General features: G+C 42.8%; 1 protein-coding gene across 1 annotated transcript in view; it reads right to left on the reverse strand.

Moving 5' to 3' along the window:
* Window positions 1-18,118, reverse strand: part of LOC138245934 (meteorin-like protein) — a 31,859-nt gene extending 13,741 nt beyond the window's left edge. Inside the window, exons 1-3 of the mRNA XM_069200012.1 lie at window positions 17,563-18,118; window positions 11,928-12,331; window positions 8,322-8,381 (exon numbers count right to left, since the gene is read on the reverse strand). Of these exons, the coding sequence (XP_069056113.1) occupies window positions 8,322-8,381; window positions 11,928-12,331; window positions 17,563-17,669 (571 nt within the window). The 5' untranslated portion in view covers window positions 17,670-18,118. The remainder of the gene's footprint in view (window positions 1-8,321; window positions 8,382-11,927; window positions 12,332-17,562) is intronic.
* Between the last annotated feature and the right edge of the window lie 2,945 nt (window positions 18,119-21,063).

Raw genomic sequence — 21,063 nt, forward strand, 5'->3', positions numbered from 1 at the left:
CTGCCTTCATCATGGGCTTCTGCTGGGGTTTTTAGAGCCCATTTCCATGTACATGGCAGTGTTTTCTTATTGTAACATTTCCATCCTAGGAGAAACCGCACAGTTTAGTATCAGTGAACATACTTACTCTCACTAGACCAAGCAAATGGCGCTGGATCGTGATAGATTGGGAGAGTTTTACGGCTTCAAAGTTTGCAAATGCCAATTAACCACAAATGAACAAATTTCTGCTCCTTGATTGTAAAACATGTAATTAAGCGTTGTGTTTATTTTACTAGGGCCCTTGTGGCCAGTGGTCTGGTTAATTGTGATTTGTGCTATAATTCGAAATATCGAAATTTTAGCACAGTTTCCTACCCTCCCTTTTTCCTTTTCCTTCCCCCTTTTTTCTTTTCCTTGTTTACCACCCAATAATTTCAAAATGTTAAACTGCTTTCTCCGTTCTTTTTCACATTTTTTTGTATGCTTAAAATGTTATCTTTGAGGTTAGCATGAATTACTGTTAATAGGAGTTTCGTGTATGTCTGATTCCAATAAAGCTGATTTATCTTAAATAAAGAGCACAGTTTCTTTAGCGGGCACATTTAAGGCCCTCATTTTGAGTAGCTCAGTATTTGGGCTGAGATTTATCAGACCCCATAAAATCTGACTCAACTGGGTTGGAATTTATCGGGTCTGATAAATAGCTCCCAGTTTCCTTAACAAACAAAAATCTGCATCTCCAGGTAATTATTGGGTATTTTTCAGCAGGTTTGACCTGCCGGAGTTCATCAGGGGGAAATTGCGGGAGTGCAGTGTTAGCAACCAATCTCTAAATTGTAATATATTTTGTAACATGAATTTCAATTGTAATGAAATTTGTAATGTATAAAATGCTTCCAGATTCAGACATTAGTGAGAGCTCTTCTGCAAGCAGAATGAAAGGGGAGTGGGTGGAAAGGTTGCACTAGTTTTGTGCTGAGACACAGATGATGCCTACACAGGCCTAGCTGGTGAATGCATTGCACAGACTGACACCGATCCACCTACCCCTTCTTCTTATGCCCTTATTTATATGCTAAGCCGCTGTTGACCCTATATGACCTTCACTGCGCTCTATGCCAACTTAGCACCACAGTTAAACTGTTGTATACTAGCTTTTTCTTTATTGTATTTTTTGTTTTTATCTCCCGCTTGTTTGATAGGGTGCTGCTCTGTCACTTTGCTAATTTGAACCAGTTTCACCACGAACTACCAGTGCAAAGGCAACGTTCTTTATTTCATTACAATTCTTACAAACGACGATCACAGAAACTGCGAGACACACTTGAAAAACAAAGATTTCATTTAAAGAACGAATACAGCATAAGAACTTTGAAACTTTTCAAAGTCTGCCCTCCTGGTGCTTTGAGTCCGGCATTTACTCAATTAACTTAAATACATTAGGAAAGATCGTCCTTCCGAAATATCCAGGAACTTCCTAAAGTAATTGAATTTTCCAGGGGTGCCTGCGCTCTGCACAACAGATGCCCTTTCTCTGCTCCTCACTCTCTCCTGGTTGCTCAGACATCTGTAATGAGATGCAGTCCAGTCCATTGACAAGCAATAATGCACTTGTTCCTCTTGCTCCAAGTTGGTCCCGTGCTGCCCAATGCCCCTAAGACCAGGGCCACGCCTCCAGATTGACCATAAAGCCCCTATTCACCCTGCATGTCATTTACACTTTCATTAGCCGCTATGTTCTCTAATCAAAAACGATGATGATAGCGATTTGTGAGCTCAGGGCAAAGAAGTCAGGTCCTAAATAGAGTCAGTTGCAAAGGCCATTTCTTCTGCTCTGTTGCTGCTTTGAGGATAAATACCCCCTTTGTGCGCCCAGAACCCCCACATCTGTCAGTCTCTGGGGCGCTAGCCTGCAGGAAGGCGGACCCGCTGCATGGGAACTTACAGCTCTATCAACAAGAGACAATAGTGTGTATTGCATTAGTCGAGCAGGTCGCAAGGGAAAGCCGCAGTGCAATAAGCCTTTTTTCCATCTGGACTCTGACCATGGAATTCAGAGTATAAAAGGATTCTACAGGAAAATATCATACCAGAGGTCAAAGTCTGAAGAGAAATAATACCCTTCACCATTTACAAGGCAGCCCTGTAACATGGTTATTCGGTTAACATAGTTCACTGGTAGTAAAAGAACGGTATGCGGGCAATAGACCAATTTTCCATCTTTCAACTGAAGTTACGGCCTGGATGTCAGAGACACATTCTTGTGGGATACTCTGCTGAGTATGTCTCAGTCTGCATTATTCCTATTAGCCATGATGATTAAAGCAGCGCAGCTCCGTTCAAGGGGACAGTCAATGCGGGGACAGACAACTTAACGATTGGGTCCTTGGCGAACTGACGGGAAGAACAAAAAGACCTACCATCTACAGGGCATATTCGTAAGAAAGTAATAGATGTAAACTGCCTGAGAAGATTGCAAACAATTCACTAGGCAAGTGCAACTGACACGAAAAAAATGCTTATGGAGAACATAACATGATAAATGTATCAAAAATATTCATAAGCGAAACCATATACTCCACCGGGGACGTGGGGGGAATGGGGCGGGGGGGGGGGACATGATCGGGTAGAACGCGCAGGTATCGTATTATAAACTTATTATTTATTTTTGTTGATGTATACATCAAATTAAAAAATACTCGAAAAAAATCATGCAGCATGAGTCATAAGAAAAAGTTGTTTTCTAAATCTAAACAAAGATAAAAAAAAAATAGATTTGCAGATTAGTTATTTCAGTAATTCGTCTTCTTTTTGGAGAATGTCAATCAAAACCCGTGGCATTTCAAAAAGCCTATGGATTGGATTTAACCCATTAAGAAAAGGCGCTCCTTCGTGCTGTGTGTTTTAACATTGAACTTCAATTCGCCAGTCCACAATTACACACTGTTGACATATGTACTGTGCCTTTAATTTTTAATTTCGGGGCTTCAAAGGCCGGAGCACAGGCTCGTCCCGCAGTAAAGAAGCGACTTCGATGGGCAGTGCATGTTTACCCTGCACACTGTCACTGCACACTCCAACTGACAGTGGTTACCATTTTATCCGATCTAAAATCCTTGCTCCTTGCTCCAAAACTAATATGACTGTCCAATGATGTGACTGTACACAGATGTCGAGGTAGGTCGATTAAACAGCCTGTATGGAGAATAATAAGGGCTGCTTTCATCAAGTATCAGTTTACCATTTACTTTCACTGTATTCATTTATTAAGTGAGTGTTGGATACATTCAATCTAGGGACCCCTTCACAATACAGATCGCAACAGCGGGGTTTAGGTAGACGAAGGGGCCCAGCAGTATAACATAGGGTTGTGCCTGTTTTTTAGGGTCGAGCCTGCGTTGCATGCGCTCGCACATGCGTATCGCAGCGAGACGCTTTAGTATAGGGCTCGGAGCCCTGTCAACTTCACATCAGTGTTTTTTATTGGTTCGTGGGCTTGACTAATAAAATCTGCTTGCTTTCATTAGTCGAAGGCACATATATGTCATGCCTTTTCCGGTAGCTAGCCCTCCTCGAGCACAGCAACCAAGTACAGAAAAACATGCGAGGCTCGCTGTTTTTCCATCGGGCTCGTGGACCTCTTTTTCTCTAATTTACGAGCACGATCTCGCTTGGCAGAAGTCAAGCGCTTTACATAGTTAATTTCACTTTTTTGGGTTATGTACATAAATGCACTTTTGCCCGATAGGTGAAAAGTCAGGTTAGGAGTTTACAACGCGATCAGCTCTAACATGAGCTAACGCGAGACCCGTTGCATTGTAAATGCTTGTTTTTTATAGCCCCTAGTCCTTTTGGTATTACAGAAAGACATCGCAGACGTTTGTAAGGCCCTTCAGTAACACACATTCCTCAGGCACAACCTTAAGTGCTGCACAGTGCAAGCGAACGCTCCCTCCTGGGCACGGTCACGTGCACCTGGGGGACTGTGGCATTAGGACTCTCAATAGATTTGCTGACTGCTTGCCTGCCGGAGTTTGTGTACAGCCTGTGCACCACAAGAGTGCCATTTTTGGGGGGCCATAGAGGTTCTCCCTCTGGTGACCGCCATGCCGGTGGATTTTGGTCAATCAATCAATCATTCAGTTGTTAAGCGTGCTACTCACCCATTAGGGTCTCAAGGCGCTGGAGGGGGGGGAGGGTATCTTGCTACTGCTCGAATAGCCAGGCCTGGTCCCGTTAAAAAGGAAGTCTGGCATATGTCCCAGCAGTGTCAACCCAGAGGCATCCTGCCTACTGAGGGATTTTGGGCGTCCCTATAATGACGGGCACACACTCTAGGGCTCCCCTGATGTGGCAGGGTCTATCTACAGAAAAACAAGGAGTAGCAGATTTGTGCTGAGCCACAGAGGATGCCAACACAGGCCTGGCCGTCAAATGCATTGTATAACTGAGTTGGAAGAATGTGCATGGGTGATCGCAGAGTGAAATCAAGTTTACACATTTGACTGCACATTTTCAGTAGGAGGGAACATTAATCTTTTATGAAAACCTAATGACGATTAGTTTCTTGCACGTACCCCAGTAAAAGCCCTGACTCAAGATGAGTTGGAACGTCACATCAGTACATTGATACCAGGAAAACGGATGCCGATCTCGTGTTTCTGTTTTGTGAAACATCAAACCTGCTGTGGTATTTGCTCTGTTGTGAATTGTGTGCGATTTGCAGTATAGTGGACCTTGTCAGTGATATGTATTACCAGCTTTGGGCTACGCCCTAAAAATTCCCATGTTTGATGCCCATTCATGATTCAATTGGGCAGTGGAAGGAGGTGGGCTGTCGTTCCTGCTGAAAGCCACTGAACCCACCAGCGAGGCTGTCTGTGGCTATTCAGAAACTTACTAGTGGGGCGGCTGGAGGTCATTGGAGGGATTGGTGTGTGGCGCAGCCGATGAGAAATATGTTATTCATGTTCTCTTTGATTATTCTGACCTAGGGACAAAGATCCCAATGAGGGCCCCTACAATACCAGGCGTAGAATGGGACTGATAGGGGATGTGTAGGGCAAGAAAGGCTGCACTTCTGATGGGGGGAAATGGTATAATAGCCTTGTGCGTGGTCTGTGGCTTGGGGATTGACTCAGGTTGGATTCGGTAATGGGAGAGGGAACACAATGTTAGGCAGAGGATGTGGGAGTCTCAGATGGGATGCATCTCATGCTTCTTTACAACGTGTGAAAATGTAGTTCGAACAGAAACATTGCAGACTCATGTCAAGAGGACAAACCAAGGCTTCCAGGAATATCCGAGTTCCATCATTTGTCCTTACTCAAGCAAAGGGGCAGGTAACAAATTGTTTACTACACAATGCTGTCAATGTTTGAATATAACTAAATGACTTACAAGGAATCTTTGTAAGTGCAGTACTGAGCCACGCATTGCTTCTTTGTATGTTTCCCCCACCTGGATCACTTAGCACCCAGAAGACCAAAGTGGGCAGAACCTTTCACACACATATAAAGTGGCACAGACATGTCTAAGCAAATAGATTGACATCAGACTACATGACACAATCCAACAGGAGCTCCCAGAACTTACAGATCAAATCCAACAATACACATTTGATACCCAGTATTATGCTCAAACCACATCACGAAAGCCATACAGTTGATAAAACGTTTTCACCACAATAGGACTTCTATATCAAGATTTATATACTCCTCACACTGCAACATCAGCCTTCATTAGCATTTCCCTAGCGCCATGATAGGTGCAGAAAACTTCAAAAACAGCAAGTGATTTCAGGGAGCTAAAACAGACTTTCATTAACAGAGAATACAAGTAATAAGCAGGACCATTGGAACTATGCGATCCGGAGGTTCCAACATTTTCTGTGTGGCTTGCCACAACTGTCACATAATCTTCTGTATAATTTAAAGATTATAACAAAAAATAGTTTCTGGCTCAAACAGATCAAAAGTTACTATAAACGCTACTGCATGTGTTGTTGCATAGTGGCAGGCCTTCTATCGTGCAGAGGCAGCTCAACTTTCAGTTGTTGATTGCTGTATTTTGGTGTTAAACTGATATTAATCAGCTGAGACATTTGCCTTTACGGTGTTAATATGTGTAACAATGACAAAATAGTTAAGTAATACTGCTTCAAAATGTGTTGCATTACGCTGCATAACTTGCTTTTTCTTGCTGCATAATATAGTTCACGCCACTCCATATTTTTGCTCTCTCCTGAAGCATAATTCCAGTGGCCCTGGTAATGATAAAACCTGCGCTGTTTCATACTTTTTCTGCCTCACCAGTTTCTCTCCAACAGTACTTTTTCAAGCAATAGGCCATGCTATGTAGAAAACCCCACATGCATTCAAGACAGCTGTTATTTGACGAATATCACTCTTTGGCAATCATCACTCATCACCCAAACCTATTTTACACCACTTAGTCACCCAGTTAGTACACAATAGACCGATATTTCAGAAAGCACCCTAAAACTTGTGAAATACCATAACCAGACACCCAACAGCACCCCAAAACCAACATTACCCACAAAACATTTCAATTACACCTAAGAGGTGTCTTTCTCAAATATAATATTCTAGACAGGACCACTACGCACTCATGCACTTAACATGGCAACTAAGCCATACCTTTGGTAAAGAGTTGCCAACTCAACAGCACTTATCTGCTGCCAGAACCACTCAGGTAATGTTAGTTTGAACACACTGCACTGTCATGCACACAACATATGCACCATAGCTATACACCCGGCTGGGGATGCTCATCCCGAATACTATCTACACTTGCCTTGAAATAAACAACAAATTACTCAAGCCAAACAAAAACAGTAAAACCCTTTGATACAGCCATCTCTAAATACAACACACTGCAGAGATCTTTATCTGGATCAACCTCATTTAACTTTTACATTACCAACATGCACATCAGTAAATAATACATTTAACAAATCTCTACTAAAAACAAAATATAAAACGAATCACATCCAACATATAGAAGAAAAACACACTGCCGAATGCCAACTGCTGGCGCTGCCCTCGGCCCAGGTGCGAGATATTGCACATCCTTTGTGAATGCCGTTCAATACAACACTTCTGGGATGCAGTCAGGTCCACGCTTCTGGAGACCCTGCTGGTTAGGCCCCCCCTATCACGCGCCCTGATAGTCCTGCATGATCCTAGGAAACTTGTGGACCTCCCACACCCCCAGCACTGTCTTATGCACACTTCCCTCACAACAGCAAAAATATGTATACTCCGTCATTGGCGATCCCCAACGCCACCCACGAAGAATGGCTATTAGTGATGTTTCTAGCTGCTTCGCACAAATGTGTTATCCACAACCTCCAGGACCATGCTGAAGTATTCCTCCAAACATGGGCACCCTTTTTCTGTGATACTGTGGAACCCGGAGAAACTGATTCCCCCCTCTTTACTGCCCTGATGCATCTTATTCCTTCCCTGGTCTCCAACCAGACCCCCAGGCGCACACTGCCTCCGTCAACCCTGAAGCACCCTCTCTCTTGTTGGTAGATATTATTGCATAGGGTCTCGAATGTATGTCCAGACTTTGGGTGTGCCCCAGGACTCCTCCATGGCCTAGCTGAAATAACCTCCTCCTCGTTTTGATGTGTAAGGATTTCAGTGATATCTCTTCCTGCTCTATCGTGCTACCTTGGTGTCCTTTCACTTAATCTGTACCCCAGATTCTGTTAAAACCTCAATAAAGAAATCTGAAGAAAAAAAAAATTGAAGGAAAACAGAGACAGTATAATAGGGTCATCCAGGCCAAGAGGGCGCTATTATGCATGCTAATGGCAGAAGGCACTGTACTAATATGGATAACATATCGTAACATAACATGGGGTTGGGTAGACACTATTTAGAGCACGCAGATCACAATTATGCACATACCCACGTAGGTGTACTTTTGTTTTCTTTGGTAAATTTGGCATATTTTAGTCATGCATATTTTGTGGGCATAAATACATTTTGAATCAATTTGTCTTTTTTCACAGACAGAATTAAAATACCTCATTTACCACAAGAAAAATTAGTTTAATTTAAAATGTCATTTAAATGCTCTGGTTGTGTAACATTTGTTGTGGACGAAGGCAACCTTTGAAAAAAGTAAATGTAGAAAAATGGCTACATTTTGTAGAGACTTCGGCCCTAGTGACAAAAACTAGCCAATTTCAGCTTAATATGCAAAGCCCTTTTCCTTCACTATTGCCCTTTTACACAATAATTTAATATTTTACAATTTAAATTGCTCGAGCGTTTCTACTGTCTCGGGTCTTGACAAGTACTCACCAAAATCGCTGCTGCATACGGCCATTAGTAGCTCCGCGTTGTCGCAGGGGCGGCACATGGCTGCAAGAGAGGTGACAAGCAAGATACAATATGGTAAATATCAGGAACTTGTTTTTAATGTTTGCATGCGCTACCAATTTGTAATTGTTAGAAGTGCTGTAAATAACAGGTGTCCATATTAACCACGAGTATTAAGAGCAAGATATCGAGCTCAGCTGTATAACAGGCTGAGTTGGCCCTACCACGATTCACACTGGTGACCAGCGGGTTACAGCAGATGCCAGCAGAGTGAGTCTACCTTACTAATCATCTCACTGGTAGTTTAGGAAAACGATGCGCATTACTTCACACTACAATGGCATTAAAGCTGTTCACAATAAAATAACATAGGATATATTCTGGCAACACGCAGTTTGCGTCAACAACAGGAAATAATCACATAAGCAGAAGAAGACTATTTCGGTGCCACATTATAACTAGGGCTGCAGATCCCTTAGGCCACCGAGCTCTGGAAGCATGCTCTTGAACGCCTGGCTGCTACTAGCCCGGTGTCTGGTATGACCAGGTCAGACATGTTGATTATGTTCTTAACTTTATTTAAAGTTGATTCGAAATAAACACAAGTGTGTCGCAAATATTTCCGTGATTTCCATTGTAAAAATACGTTTTGCAAAAAAACCTCATTTTTGAATTATACTTAATACCATGAAAAACATTTTGAAATTCAGAACTATTATGACAAAGGAGGTATGGAGTTGTGCTGATTGAGAATTAGTGCCTCTCAGAATGAGCGCAACACCATGAAAATACTGTGAGTTGGCAGCCACACTGCTCATCAGCATTAACTAATTAAGGTGTACCATCAGGTATATTGTGGAACAAAGGGCTCAGAACTGAGCTGGCAACTAATCAAGCATATTCATAGTACAGAGAAGGTCATTAGAAATCTCAAGAATACATTCAAGGGGCATCTTCCACACAGTGCCTCCCACAACATGTCTCTGAATTACGCCTAAGGATAGTTCTTGCAGAATCGGAATTTTCAAGTGCTTTGTCTTAATCAGAATAGGTGCCTTGGCGACAGATGATCCCTGGAGGGAGGGAGATCACTCTATGAACTGGAACACCCAGAACAAACACGTGACTCCCAGAAGGACGGATGTCCACTAGCTCAGAAGTCACAGAATCCATGATCAGGCAGATCCATTCAAGACATGCGCTGGACTGGTGACACAGAAGGATACAGGCAGACCAAATAAGATCTGGACTTGAGGAACATAGGGATTATTTGCTAGTACGGGAACAAATCCCATGGATTAAACAAAGTGGAAGGTCTTGAGTGCCTTCCTGGACTGTAAAATGACAGGATGCAAATGCATTATATCGCACTACAGTTCTGTAATACATGCAATAGAATAATCACTCCCTTCCTCTTAAATTTTGCTTTGACCTTGACCTGTAAAAGTTGGTTGGATGTGTGAAGAGGGAGTGAAAGGACATAGATCTTGATCTTTCTTTAAGGTAGTGCTGGAAACTCTAAGCATTCTTTTATAGGTCAGCCAAAAGGTTTTATTCATTGTACCGCACAGTGGTCGCTGCCACTCAACGGGGATGGTGGGCGGGACAGCACGGGGGGGAATAAAAAAGGAAAGAAAAATGCTTACCTTTGGGGGAGACGCATTCGTCTTCCCTCCATCCTCATCCTGTTCCTCGGTGCGCACATGCTCCCTGCCAGTCACAACACTGCTGTCACCAGCATGGCAGCAGCATCATGATTGGTCTGAGCAGCCTGTTTTGCCCCTCAGACTGGGAGTGGGAACCTGGGCGTGTTGTCCACTCAATTGTGCAATACAGCCGGGTAAAGAACATGCTAACTGCACATGTCTGTTTGGCCGGCTCAACACGGCTGGCCAAACAGGCATGCACACTTTATAGCACATACCCCTTCTCTGGCCCCCTCCCTCCAGCCCAGCCCCGCTCACCCCTTCTCCTAGGAAAAATAAAATGATAATAACATGGTGTTATTATCATTTTATTTTTCCTTTTCCCACAATCCAGTGGGGTGACGCTCCTCTGTCTTAGGTGGGTGCTTATGTGACGCATGCAATGTTGGACTTTTCAAGCACTTGGCACTTTAGTTGATATCACATCATCAGTGCTCTGCCGCTGCAACAGCTGGGAATTGTGTGCCTGCACTCTTCAAGAACTGATCTTTCAAGCTTGTGGTGCTGCACTATAAAGAACTTTCATTGCAACAGCACAATAGAGATTGGTGTACTCTTCAATAATTGATCTTTTAAGCTTGTGGAATTGCGCTACTAAAGAACTCTCTTGCAATGACACAATGGAAATCCATGTTCACTGGAAGGCATAATTAGTTGACCCTAGCCTCCTCGGTGCTTTCGGACATGTTTCCCATACTAGAAAAGACATGATCAGACATGCTTTTAAAAACTCACATTGACTTGGAGCATGGCCTAGTATCTATTGCTTTTATAATTTTTCTTTGCTTTTGTTTTATGTATACTATTTTTTATCATGTAAGGTTTTAATCAACTGCACCATGATTAACAAATTCATTAGTTTTTTAAGAGCGTTAAGCTGTAGACAAAAAGCAATGTGGAGCATATCTCTGAAAAGAGTAGATAAGTATATGGCAATCTTAACAAAATAATCTTTTCAGAGAAGCTGTTTCTCTGTTCCCACTACTCTTGAAAATCCTGCACATCCCAAGGTTCCTTGACATATAGACAAATCTACATATCATCTTCACTGAAAATAAAGCCCTGTGTTACGGACAAGCCCATGAAAGGTTCAAACATATGATAAATAGCCATGGAGACAGTGGGGAACATTGGGGCAACCCTATTTTACGAATTATTGTTAATATGCAGAGGTCTATATCTTCACCAATTATTTTGCTTGGACAAGACAAAATAAAACGCCCAGGACTACACCAAAACCTAGGTGACAAAAGCAGCTGGTCATAAATGTCAGCATGGTCCACAGTGTCAAAGGCTGTAGAAAGATTCATCCGGAAGAGGAAAGGCACAGTGTCCTTCTTGGTCTGTGCCAGAATATCCTCACGGATGACTTGCAGAACTGTCTCCAAGATTTACCATCTCCTTTCCAGATTTGTGGATGGAAGTCTGATTTAAGATCATTTTGTAGGCCTTCTTAATCCACAAATTGTTGTAAATGGTCAAATAAAACTTTGGGCTACATTTTTTGAACCAGGGAAGCCCTTCACTTGGGGAAGCTGGAAAATATTGATGATGATTTGGTGAAATGTAAATTTTGTTTGTTGGAGAGGTTATCACTAAGCGCTTCATTGACCAGGATATACCCCCTTTGCTAACAGAGCAGTTTACAAAGAAATGAATTTTGTTGGAAAACATTTGTGTACCATTGCAGACAATATATCATACTAACCACAAGAAGTCAGGCAAAGCTAACAGATGGCTTATGTTGAAACATCCACTTTCAGGAAGAAAAAGATGGCAATTATATGAACAATATAAAAAATAAACTACTGTTATCATTGGAATTTTAGCTACTAGTAATGCTTGAAGGTATTGACATAATAGCAATTTTTAGTGGGCTTACCTTCCACTAATGTGACCTGGAAATTGGGGGTTGAGCTCAGGTTGCTGAGCAGCTCATATTGAAATCCTGCAGTTCTACGGCTGATGTCCTTCTGGGGACTGGCCTGCAGGAACAGTGCTACGCCTTGAGGATGGTCTGAGCTGAAGCAATGCACATGCTGCAGATGTGCCTCTTCCGCCTCGCTCACCAGTAGGTGCAGCTCGCCATCACGCTCCACATAAATGTTGGCCCCCTTGAAGCCACTCATTGGCTTGATGCACACGGTGGTATGCTGGACGCTGGCCAGGTTAGGTGCAAGGACGACACGCAGGGCTCTCGCTGGGTACATCCACTCGAGTGAACCTTCTGTGCAGCGCAAGCGAACCTGCTCCACTGCACGGGAACGTGGCTCCCAAGTTAGCCCGCTGAAAAACAAAGAAGAGCAAATGTAGACTTCATTATTAATGGGAGGAGCACCGATTTCTTGAGAGCCATTACTTTACACTGAGCAATGTATTCTGTGTAAGTTATTTAAAAGTGACCTTCAATAATATGGTGAATAAAATGCAGAGTATATCTATATGCTGAGCTTTCCACCTTTACTAATCATAGAGTGATTTTACTGCAGGATCAATGGACAATATGATGTTTTATGTCAGTGGTTTCCAACATTCTGACTTCTGTGGACCCCACGTTATCATCACTGGAACCTGGGGACCCCCACTGAATCATTATTGGAATCCCGGGACCCCCACTGAGTCATTACAGGAAACCGGAGACCCTGCCTAAACATTGTTGATGATCTGAAACACAAAATGCACAAAAAATACAGAAACAAATATTCATCAAACATACACAAATTATAACACATTTCATTTAATTTGCAAACAAATATAAAAAAATAAAATAAAATTAATAGGAAGGTTGGAGCTTTTCTAAATTCAATTGAAGCCACACATCATCCATACTATATACTGTTTTGATGCACCTGCACTGCTCCCACAAATCAATTTGAGGATACCAATTTAATTTTTAGCCTCCAATTTCAAATGCCTTGACATTTACAGTGCACTTTAACTGTTCAGTTGTTCATTTAGCCTCTTCATTTATGTACACTTTAATAATCTTTGAATATATTTAATTTTTTAAGCTGTCCGGACCCTCCAGGGGTCACCGGGCACACGTTGGGAGCCACTGTTTTATGTGAATGACATCCACAAAGCTAAACCTATATTTTAGCTTGACCGATTACACGATAATGCTTATTGCATTGCCATAACCTAAAGGCAGTGTCTTGAAATGTTTCTTTACGAGACAAAGAGTGACATCTCTCACAAATGTTTAGTAATCAAAGACATTTTTAGCCCTACTTGAGGTTCTTCGGTGTGGTGTTGTTACTATCCATTGAGAGTTATGAAGGAGGAGGGTTGGGGGCTACAAACAACCTCAGTGACCCACCACTTCCGCAGGTTTCATGATTCTGTGTTGGGATGTGTGTATTTTTAGGGGTTTTGTTAAACACTGCTTGTAACTCTTTGGTTACTTCAGGGCATTGAGGAGTGTTCGAATGGAAATGTAAAGACGGAGGAGATCCAGTTAAAACAGATCATGCCCGAGAGTCTTCAATCGCAGCCCCTGAGTCAATGAAAATTCATTTGAAAGAATGTTTGCAAACGTCATTGTACAGACGCTTCTTGAAGTGCCCATAATTGGGTTCGGATCTCAGTTCAGGATTAACGCTGTTCCATAGTCTAGGGCCTACCATGCCGAGGGGTGTAGCGCCAAGTTTCCGCCTCTGCAAGGATCCTTGCTTCCTTGATGGAGGCGAGGAGTTGGGGTTTGTCCCTTCCGCATTATAATGTTTCAGTTTTAGATTGTATCCCCTTTCTGCTAACCACGTCAGTGAAATGGTTTGATGTCTATTAAGCCACCCGCCGGTGCAATACACGGGTTAATCGCCAGACCCAGTGCATGCCCGATTTCCTGTCATAGGAAAGACAAACACACTCACAGGAAAGGGGGCTCAGAAATGCAAAAACCTGAGCTGTAGTCTGGGAGCGGGGTAGTTATAAAGGCGTGAGCGTGTAGGGTAGCCTTGCACCTTTAAACATGAGACGATAGAACCCCATTTATCTGAAACAGGTTTGAAGGGGAGGGGTCAAAAGCAGTGTGCACCTTCACACATTTTGCAACCAGATTACATTTTTATGATTAACTCTCACCACTGACTGCTACATTTAGCATTACACTCATTGTTTAGTCCTGTGCTTAATTTGCAAAATAATAAGTGCCCCGCCCAAATGTTGCCCACAAGCCCAAGGACTGTGCTATGAATGAGCCGAGTTCCACAAATTCCAAGGCTGCAAATAGCTTTGATTCCACCTCATACTTCTTTAATCCACCACCAGGCACTCCCTGCCTCTTTATTTCACTTTTTAAGGTTCCTTTTCTTCTCTGTTTTCCCCCCCTTTTCATGGTTATTCTGTCTTTAGGTTCCTCCTTTTTTCCCCCTTGTGTATTTCTCACTCTCGTACTCAAGGTAAAAGTCTGATAAGGAAAATTAATGGCTGATTCCCCAAAAATAAGTGCCCTGGGTCCCACCTGCACCCACAGGCTGAATTTAAGCCCTGCTTTAGTGTGGTTATTTTGCTGCAAATATTAAGGTTCACCACTTTACAATGTGAGGCGCGCTCCCATATTGCCTGAGCCGTGCTTCCATTATGGAAGCTAGTAATGAAGCAGCTGAGACTAGAATGGGACAGGGTGAAACCTTTGCGGCATGTTTTACTTCTGTCATGTGGTTGCAGTTGACATCATTGCGGGTCCTGCCATTGTGCGCCTGAAGTGCTGAGGCCATTTTGTGGTTTCTTGAATCCAGTGGAAACCCAAGACTTTAGTACCTGCCTCTGAGAGAGGAAGGGTCTTCCACAGCACACATCACAACTTGTTTTAATCACTCTGAGCAGGTTTTGTGGTGGCAAAAGTAAACATGCATTGGCAAAGCCAAAAGTTGTGCCTTGCATTTTGAGCCCAAAATAAAATATGTAAAAAAAAAAGGTCAGTTCAGTGCAAAATAAAAAATAAAAACAATATTGATTTCTAGATACAATACACCTATGAGATAAAAAATTTAAAGTACAGTAGTTTTGCATACTTTTGAAATTTAAAATTGTCCCTCATGCATTGAGGTGTAAGCACCACATTGTGGGCGGAATGATACACCAAACAATAAATAGCATGAGATGAGACACAGATACTCCTCTGGGCGAAGCATAGTCCATTCTGTATATTTTAAAGAATGAATAACTACAGAGAGCTACACTGTAAAAGCAGACCTAATGGTTTGTATAGTATAGTAAGGGTTCCATTATGGTTTTTAAATTGTATTTATGTAGTTTTCCGGTGTTCGACTAGTAGTGGTATGTTTGTATTTGTTATCTCATCTGAGTGTAGTCAAAGGATTCCCAGATCATTCAATCTTCTAGTGCATCAGTCGCCATACAGTATAGAATTTCTGCTGGTGTTCTCACTAAATGTTCCCCTAGTCTGTAGGCTGGGAGTTTGTGTAATGAGTCCTAGGGCCTGATTTAGAGTTTGGTGGACAGGTTACTTTGTCACAAACGTGGGGGCTATCCCATCCGCCGCATTACGATGTCCGCCCATGGGTTATAATGGAATCATAATATGGCGGACGCCATATCTGTCATGTTTGTGACGGAGTAACCTTCACGTCAAACTCTAAATCAGGCCCTGATTTTGCCATTCTGCCAGTGTTACTCTTTGCATTGGTCTGAGGACCAAGGAGACAAGGATGTCAGGTCTTACCCAGGCTAGAAGATTATGGGACAACATAATTGTTGAAAATTCTATCTTAGACGTTTTCACCTTGTGGAATACGAATTGACAGGTGCTGTGAATGTAGATTTGGGTACGTTTTAAAGCTTGTACTGTTTCATTTTGCTGTGAGGCGCTGCTCAATGCTTAGTTACTGGAAGACTTTTCTAATGCCTGAAAACATGAGAATGACTTCCTCTACAATAAAATTGTTTAGCACGCCACATATAAACCTACTTGACAATAAGTTTCCTATAACAACCACCATTCCAAGTCAGCATAAATAACTTAAAAAGGACACATGCTTTAGAAACGTTTCTCACAATATGCTTTAATTTGCCCCTGATTTTACAAACTAAAACCCTTACATATATCTTAATGTATAACTTTTATGGAGGGGTGTGCCTGGTGAATGTTTTCCACCTTAGCAGTCAGTACAGAAGAGGAAGTACAGTTGTTCAGATCTAGCACAGGAGCAACTGCATAAGAATGCAATTTATTTTATTTCTAACTAAAAAGAAACGTCAAACTTCTACGTTGTCACTTTGTGGCTCTAGTGATCAAAATACTCTGAGCTTCCTTTGCTCATCTCTTGTCATTCCCCGTTTCAGAACAAACCCACGATATGCAAACACAGTTTGATTAGTAATCCAACAATAGTTAAAATAAGAAAAGTGAAGAACGAGTTGTGATCATTTGCATATGCATGTCCCCATTTAAAGTTGCACCATACGAACATACATGCTTGCATCCATACATTCGAAGACAACATTCTGTGAAAAAAGGAAAAGCACGGTATTTCAACTCCTACAAAAAGACACGCCTTACTTCCTCGAGAAATAAGAGCGGAGCGTTGTTGGGCCTGATCTGTTATCTCATGTTTACTGAATAACAACATATGACCATGTAACAGTGGAAGGGAGGCACAATGTTACCACAGAATATCTTGTGTACCAAAGATACAGTCAAGCTTGCCTTGCCCGGTAGAGGGGTTTAATGAAGTGTCTGCTTGGACCATGCACTAGGGAAGAAAGGCCACCAACCCTATTAAAGCTAATTTGCATTAGTGTAAATAACAAGGCAAGCTGCGCTATGTTGCTGCTGTTGCCATAGGGAATGGAAAACGACATTCTGCCGAGTCCATTTTCTATTTTTTGTGCCAGTGAAATCAGGGAGGGGTAGTTTTCTGAACCCCTGCTCAACATATGCAACTAATTTGTTGTTTGTAAATGACGTGACACGAGTATTAGAGAGTCCCAAGAAGAAACCCAAGTCGTTTGCTAAAGAGACAGACTAAACCGAGTTCGCATCAGTTGTTCGACTGAGATGAAAACAATCGAAAGGAATTCTATCTTTTACATTTGAAAAGTAAAGACAATGTATTTTCCCTATCCTTTCATTATTAAGCTTAATAAAAAATAACATTAAATCAGTTTGATCCGTTTTTTGTCCTGATGCAACACGTTAACTTGAAATAACCAATAACCAATGATTGTCCCATTGCGGATTACGTCAGCAACGCAAAGGCTGCAAAAGGATTCCAACTTTTGCAGAAGTGTACAAATTGTATTGTATCTGTGGAAGGGAGCTCTCCCTGTTATCTGGGAGGGGCAGATAACGTGTCCTGTTATATGAGCGGAGGAGCTAACTGCCCCAGCTATAGGAAGGAACGCAGCAGAGAGCTGCCCTTATTATATGACAAGAACAGAGAGCTGCCCCAATTGTACGAACGGAGCACAGAGCTACTCCTAACTTCTCGAACTATTCCTGGGAGTAATGTAGGAAGCTGCCCCTTCTCACGGCCGCAGAGGTCGCGCCTTACCTCCCCTTCCAGCTGCAGTGGTCCGCGGTGCACAGCTGCCCGTCTCTCCACAGGAGCAGCAGCAGAGCGAGCAGAAGACGGTCCCACGTCGAACTCGTCTGCCCCATGTCCTGAGGGTCGAGGCTGCAGGGTGCCGGGACTCTTGCCGTGCAGAAGTCAACAGAACCTTTTATTCAACTCTGCAGCGCCTCGAGGGCAGGGGGCTACGAAGACAGGGCACACCGCGTCTACAGAGGCTCGCGCACAAACATCCGGGCACCTTCTGCTGAGACGATGCCGGGAGAAGGTCAGTGACTCTGAGAGGGTGCAGCAAAGTCTTTTAAACGAAACGCATAGAGAGGGAAACACGGCTGTGTCTCGATGTCCGTCTCCCAATGTCTGCAGGAAGCCCAAGTGGTGGGAGAATGGAACACAACCTTTAAGCAGATAAAACAAAAGCCCTGCAGCCCCTCCTGGTGTCAAGAAAGTCAAAGAGAGAAAGCAGGCGGCCTGAGGCTTGCGGCGCTCTCCATCTAAATAATCGTCTCGGTTTACCCCACCTCGGTGTCTGTAACACAATAGGCCAATGACTGTCCTGCAGATTGAGTCAATGTGGGGGTGTTTATTCTTGCAACATATACTCCAACGGCATGACGTACTCTAGGGGGGGGGGGGCTGATGTCAGTTACTGAAGGAGGATTTTCTGCAGTACACTATACTGCAGATAAAGTGAGTGTGGAAGTTTGATGTGTGTTTTGGGGAATAATTAATGTAATACACCTCTGTAGAATGGTACTCGGAATTCCACACTTCACAGATATGAGACTCCGTAGTGTGAGTTTGTTTCTCAATTTCTATAACACACCTGTTAGGCCTAATATCTTTGACGTGGTGTTCTCTTACACTTTTTGCCTTTCCTCCCCTGTTTTGCTGAACTCGTTTTTGTTGGAATTAGGACTATATGCACTATACCCATGCTAAACACTGGCAAAGTGATTGTGCTCTCTCCTTTAAACATGGTAAAATTGGCTTACACCCAATTGGCATAATTAATTTGCTTACAATCCCTAGAAGACCGTGCTACTTGTATGCAAGGCCTGCAAATTCAGTGCTACTAATGTGCTGCAGCACCCATTGTGTCACCCATTAATGTAGCACTTCGAAACAGGTTTGAATAGTGCCACTGCAGCCTGTAGTGTAGTTTTATACTGTAATTTTGACCTGGAAAATTTACCTTTTTCCAGGCTTAACCCTTATTTTTTAATATGTATAAGTCATCATTAAGGTAGGTCACAAAATACCTATACTGCAGAGTGCCCGGCATTTAAAAAGTAGGAGATGCGTATTTAGGTTTTACTTGTTCCAACAGTGAAAAAACTGCTAAAGTTGTTTTTCACTGGTAAAAGGCTATCCTTCCTATAGTCTAACACTGGGTTACCTTATTACACTTAGTAAGTGATAACTTTAGTTTGGGAACAGATGGCTGAGGAGGAGCTGTACACTGCTGTGATTGCACTTCAAAAGGCCCAAGCCTACAGCACACACAAAGGAACCCCCACTGAATCATTATAGTAATCTGGGGACCCCCCACTAAGTAATTGCTGAAAGCCAGGGACCTAATCAGTTAATATTATTTAATTTTCTAAGCAGTCGCTGACACCTTGAGGAGGCTTTGCGGACCCCCAGGGATCCCCGGACCACAGGTTGGGAACCACTGCCCTAGGCATTTCAAAGCCAGGACCAGGAGGAGAGTAAAAAGTGACCAGAACCAGTTTTGAGGGTAGGCCAGGGAGCTACTTCACACAAAGACAGGCACCATGTATAAAAGTGGCACCTTCATAACATCTCGTGAAGTGGTCTTTATGTGCTGAGAAAGGACTGCCAACGTGAAGCTCGAGCACAACCTGCACTTCATGCCGACAGCAACAGTTCACGTTGATGGTCAAAATGAAAACTCTAGGGGGACTTGCACTTCATGCCAACAGAAACAGCCCATGTCCACCGCCAACATGATGCTCCAGCAACAAATGTCTCTTCTTGCTACGACTGACTGCAACATTCAACCCAATACATGTGCCAACAACAACCTCTTCACAACCCCCGCCACTGTGAACTGCAGAGCCTGGTGTGTACTTGAGAAGGTAACTCTTCAGCGGGATGAACCTGGCTCATGTGCCTGACCCGCGCACATCGTAGTGAGTCTCAACTTGTGTTATAACCCCAGTCAAGTGTGACCAGATAATCATGAGTAGTGATTTGTGTTTTTTGGCGTTATTTGCATCTAACATTTTTAAAAAGTCATATTTCTGGTTCTACTAATTGGTTATTTGTCAATTTGGTGTCATTGTATTTCTTAAAAGTACCTGTATTATTTAAATTAGTTTGGGATTTTTCTTGGGTGATATTTTCACGTTATTACTGTTTGAGTATTGTATAAATACTTTACACATTACCTCTAAGTTAAGCATGACTACTTTTGGGCCAGGTTACCAGAGGGTTAAGCACAGGTTTATTTAGTGACTTTTGTGGTTCACCCTGACAAGGATTGTGTTTATTATTTGAATGGGGGCTTCTAGCCCTTTCAACTAACAACCGATTTCTTAACAACACATCTTTGGAGAGTCATCTGCGGTCTGTGTGTGCCAGTCAGGAGGGTATTTTTGCAGCACAGCTTAGGGCTGACACTCTGCAGTGTGTGTGAAAGGGGATGATTTGTGCCTCACCTGCAGTGTGAGTGGGGTTCTAGGCTTTCTCAGCAGTTAGTATGTGTGCAGTGAGAGGTATGCTTTGTTTCACTAGAAGGATGCTCTTGACTCTGTATGTGGGAGGAACGGTGTATTTCTGCAGTACACCAGACAGGTATGATGCTCTGCTGTTTGTCTGTGTGGTGCAATAAGGGGGGTGTTTATGCAGCTCATCTGACTGGTAGGATGTTCTTCAATTTGTGTATGTATTGAGAGGTGCGCATCTGCAGAACTTCTGATTGGTAGCATGATCTCTGGTTTGCATGTGTGCAGAGAAGTGTATTACAACAGCACATCTGATTGGTATGATATTGTCTAGTTTGTGTGTGTGCATAGAAGTATTTTTTTCAGCACATCAGACTGGTAGGATTCTCTGTAGATTGCGTGGTACAATGAAAGGTGTGTTTCTGCAGCATGCCTGACTAGAGTGTGCCTCACTAGTAGGATGCTCTCTTTTTTTTGCAGTACACTGAATGGATGGACGTGCCTCAGTTTGTGTGTGTGTGTGGCAAGAAGTTTGCTTCCGAAGCAAACCTGACTGTTAGCATACTCTGATGTGTGTATGTGTGATGAAAGGTGCATTTCTGGTGCGTACCTGACTACTAGAATGCTCTGAAGTTTGTGTTTACTGTGTGTTTCTGCTGCACTCCTGACTAGTAGCATGTTCTGCAGTTTGTGCGTGTAGTGAGAGGGGTATTTCCGCACCACTCCAGAGTAGTTGGGTAGTCTGCAGGATGTGAAGTGAGAGGTGTGTTTCTGCATAACATCTGAGTGGTAG

The sequence above is a fragment of the Pleurodeles waltl genome, chromosome 7, assembly GCF_031143425.1.
Source record: "Pleurodeles waltl isolate 20211129_DDA chromosome 7, aPleWal1.hap1.20221129, whole genome shotgun sequence".
In the NCBI taxonomy this organism is placed as follows: Eukaryota; Metazoa; Chordata; class Amphibia; order Caudata; family Salamandridae; genus Pleurodeles; species Pleurodeles waltl.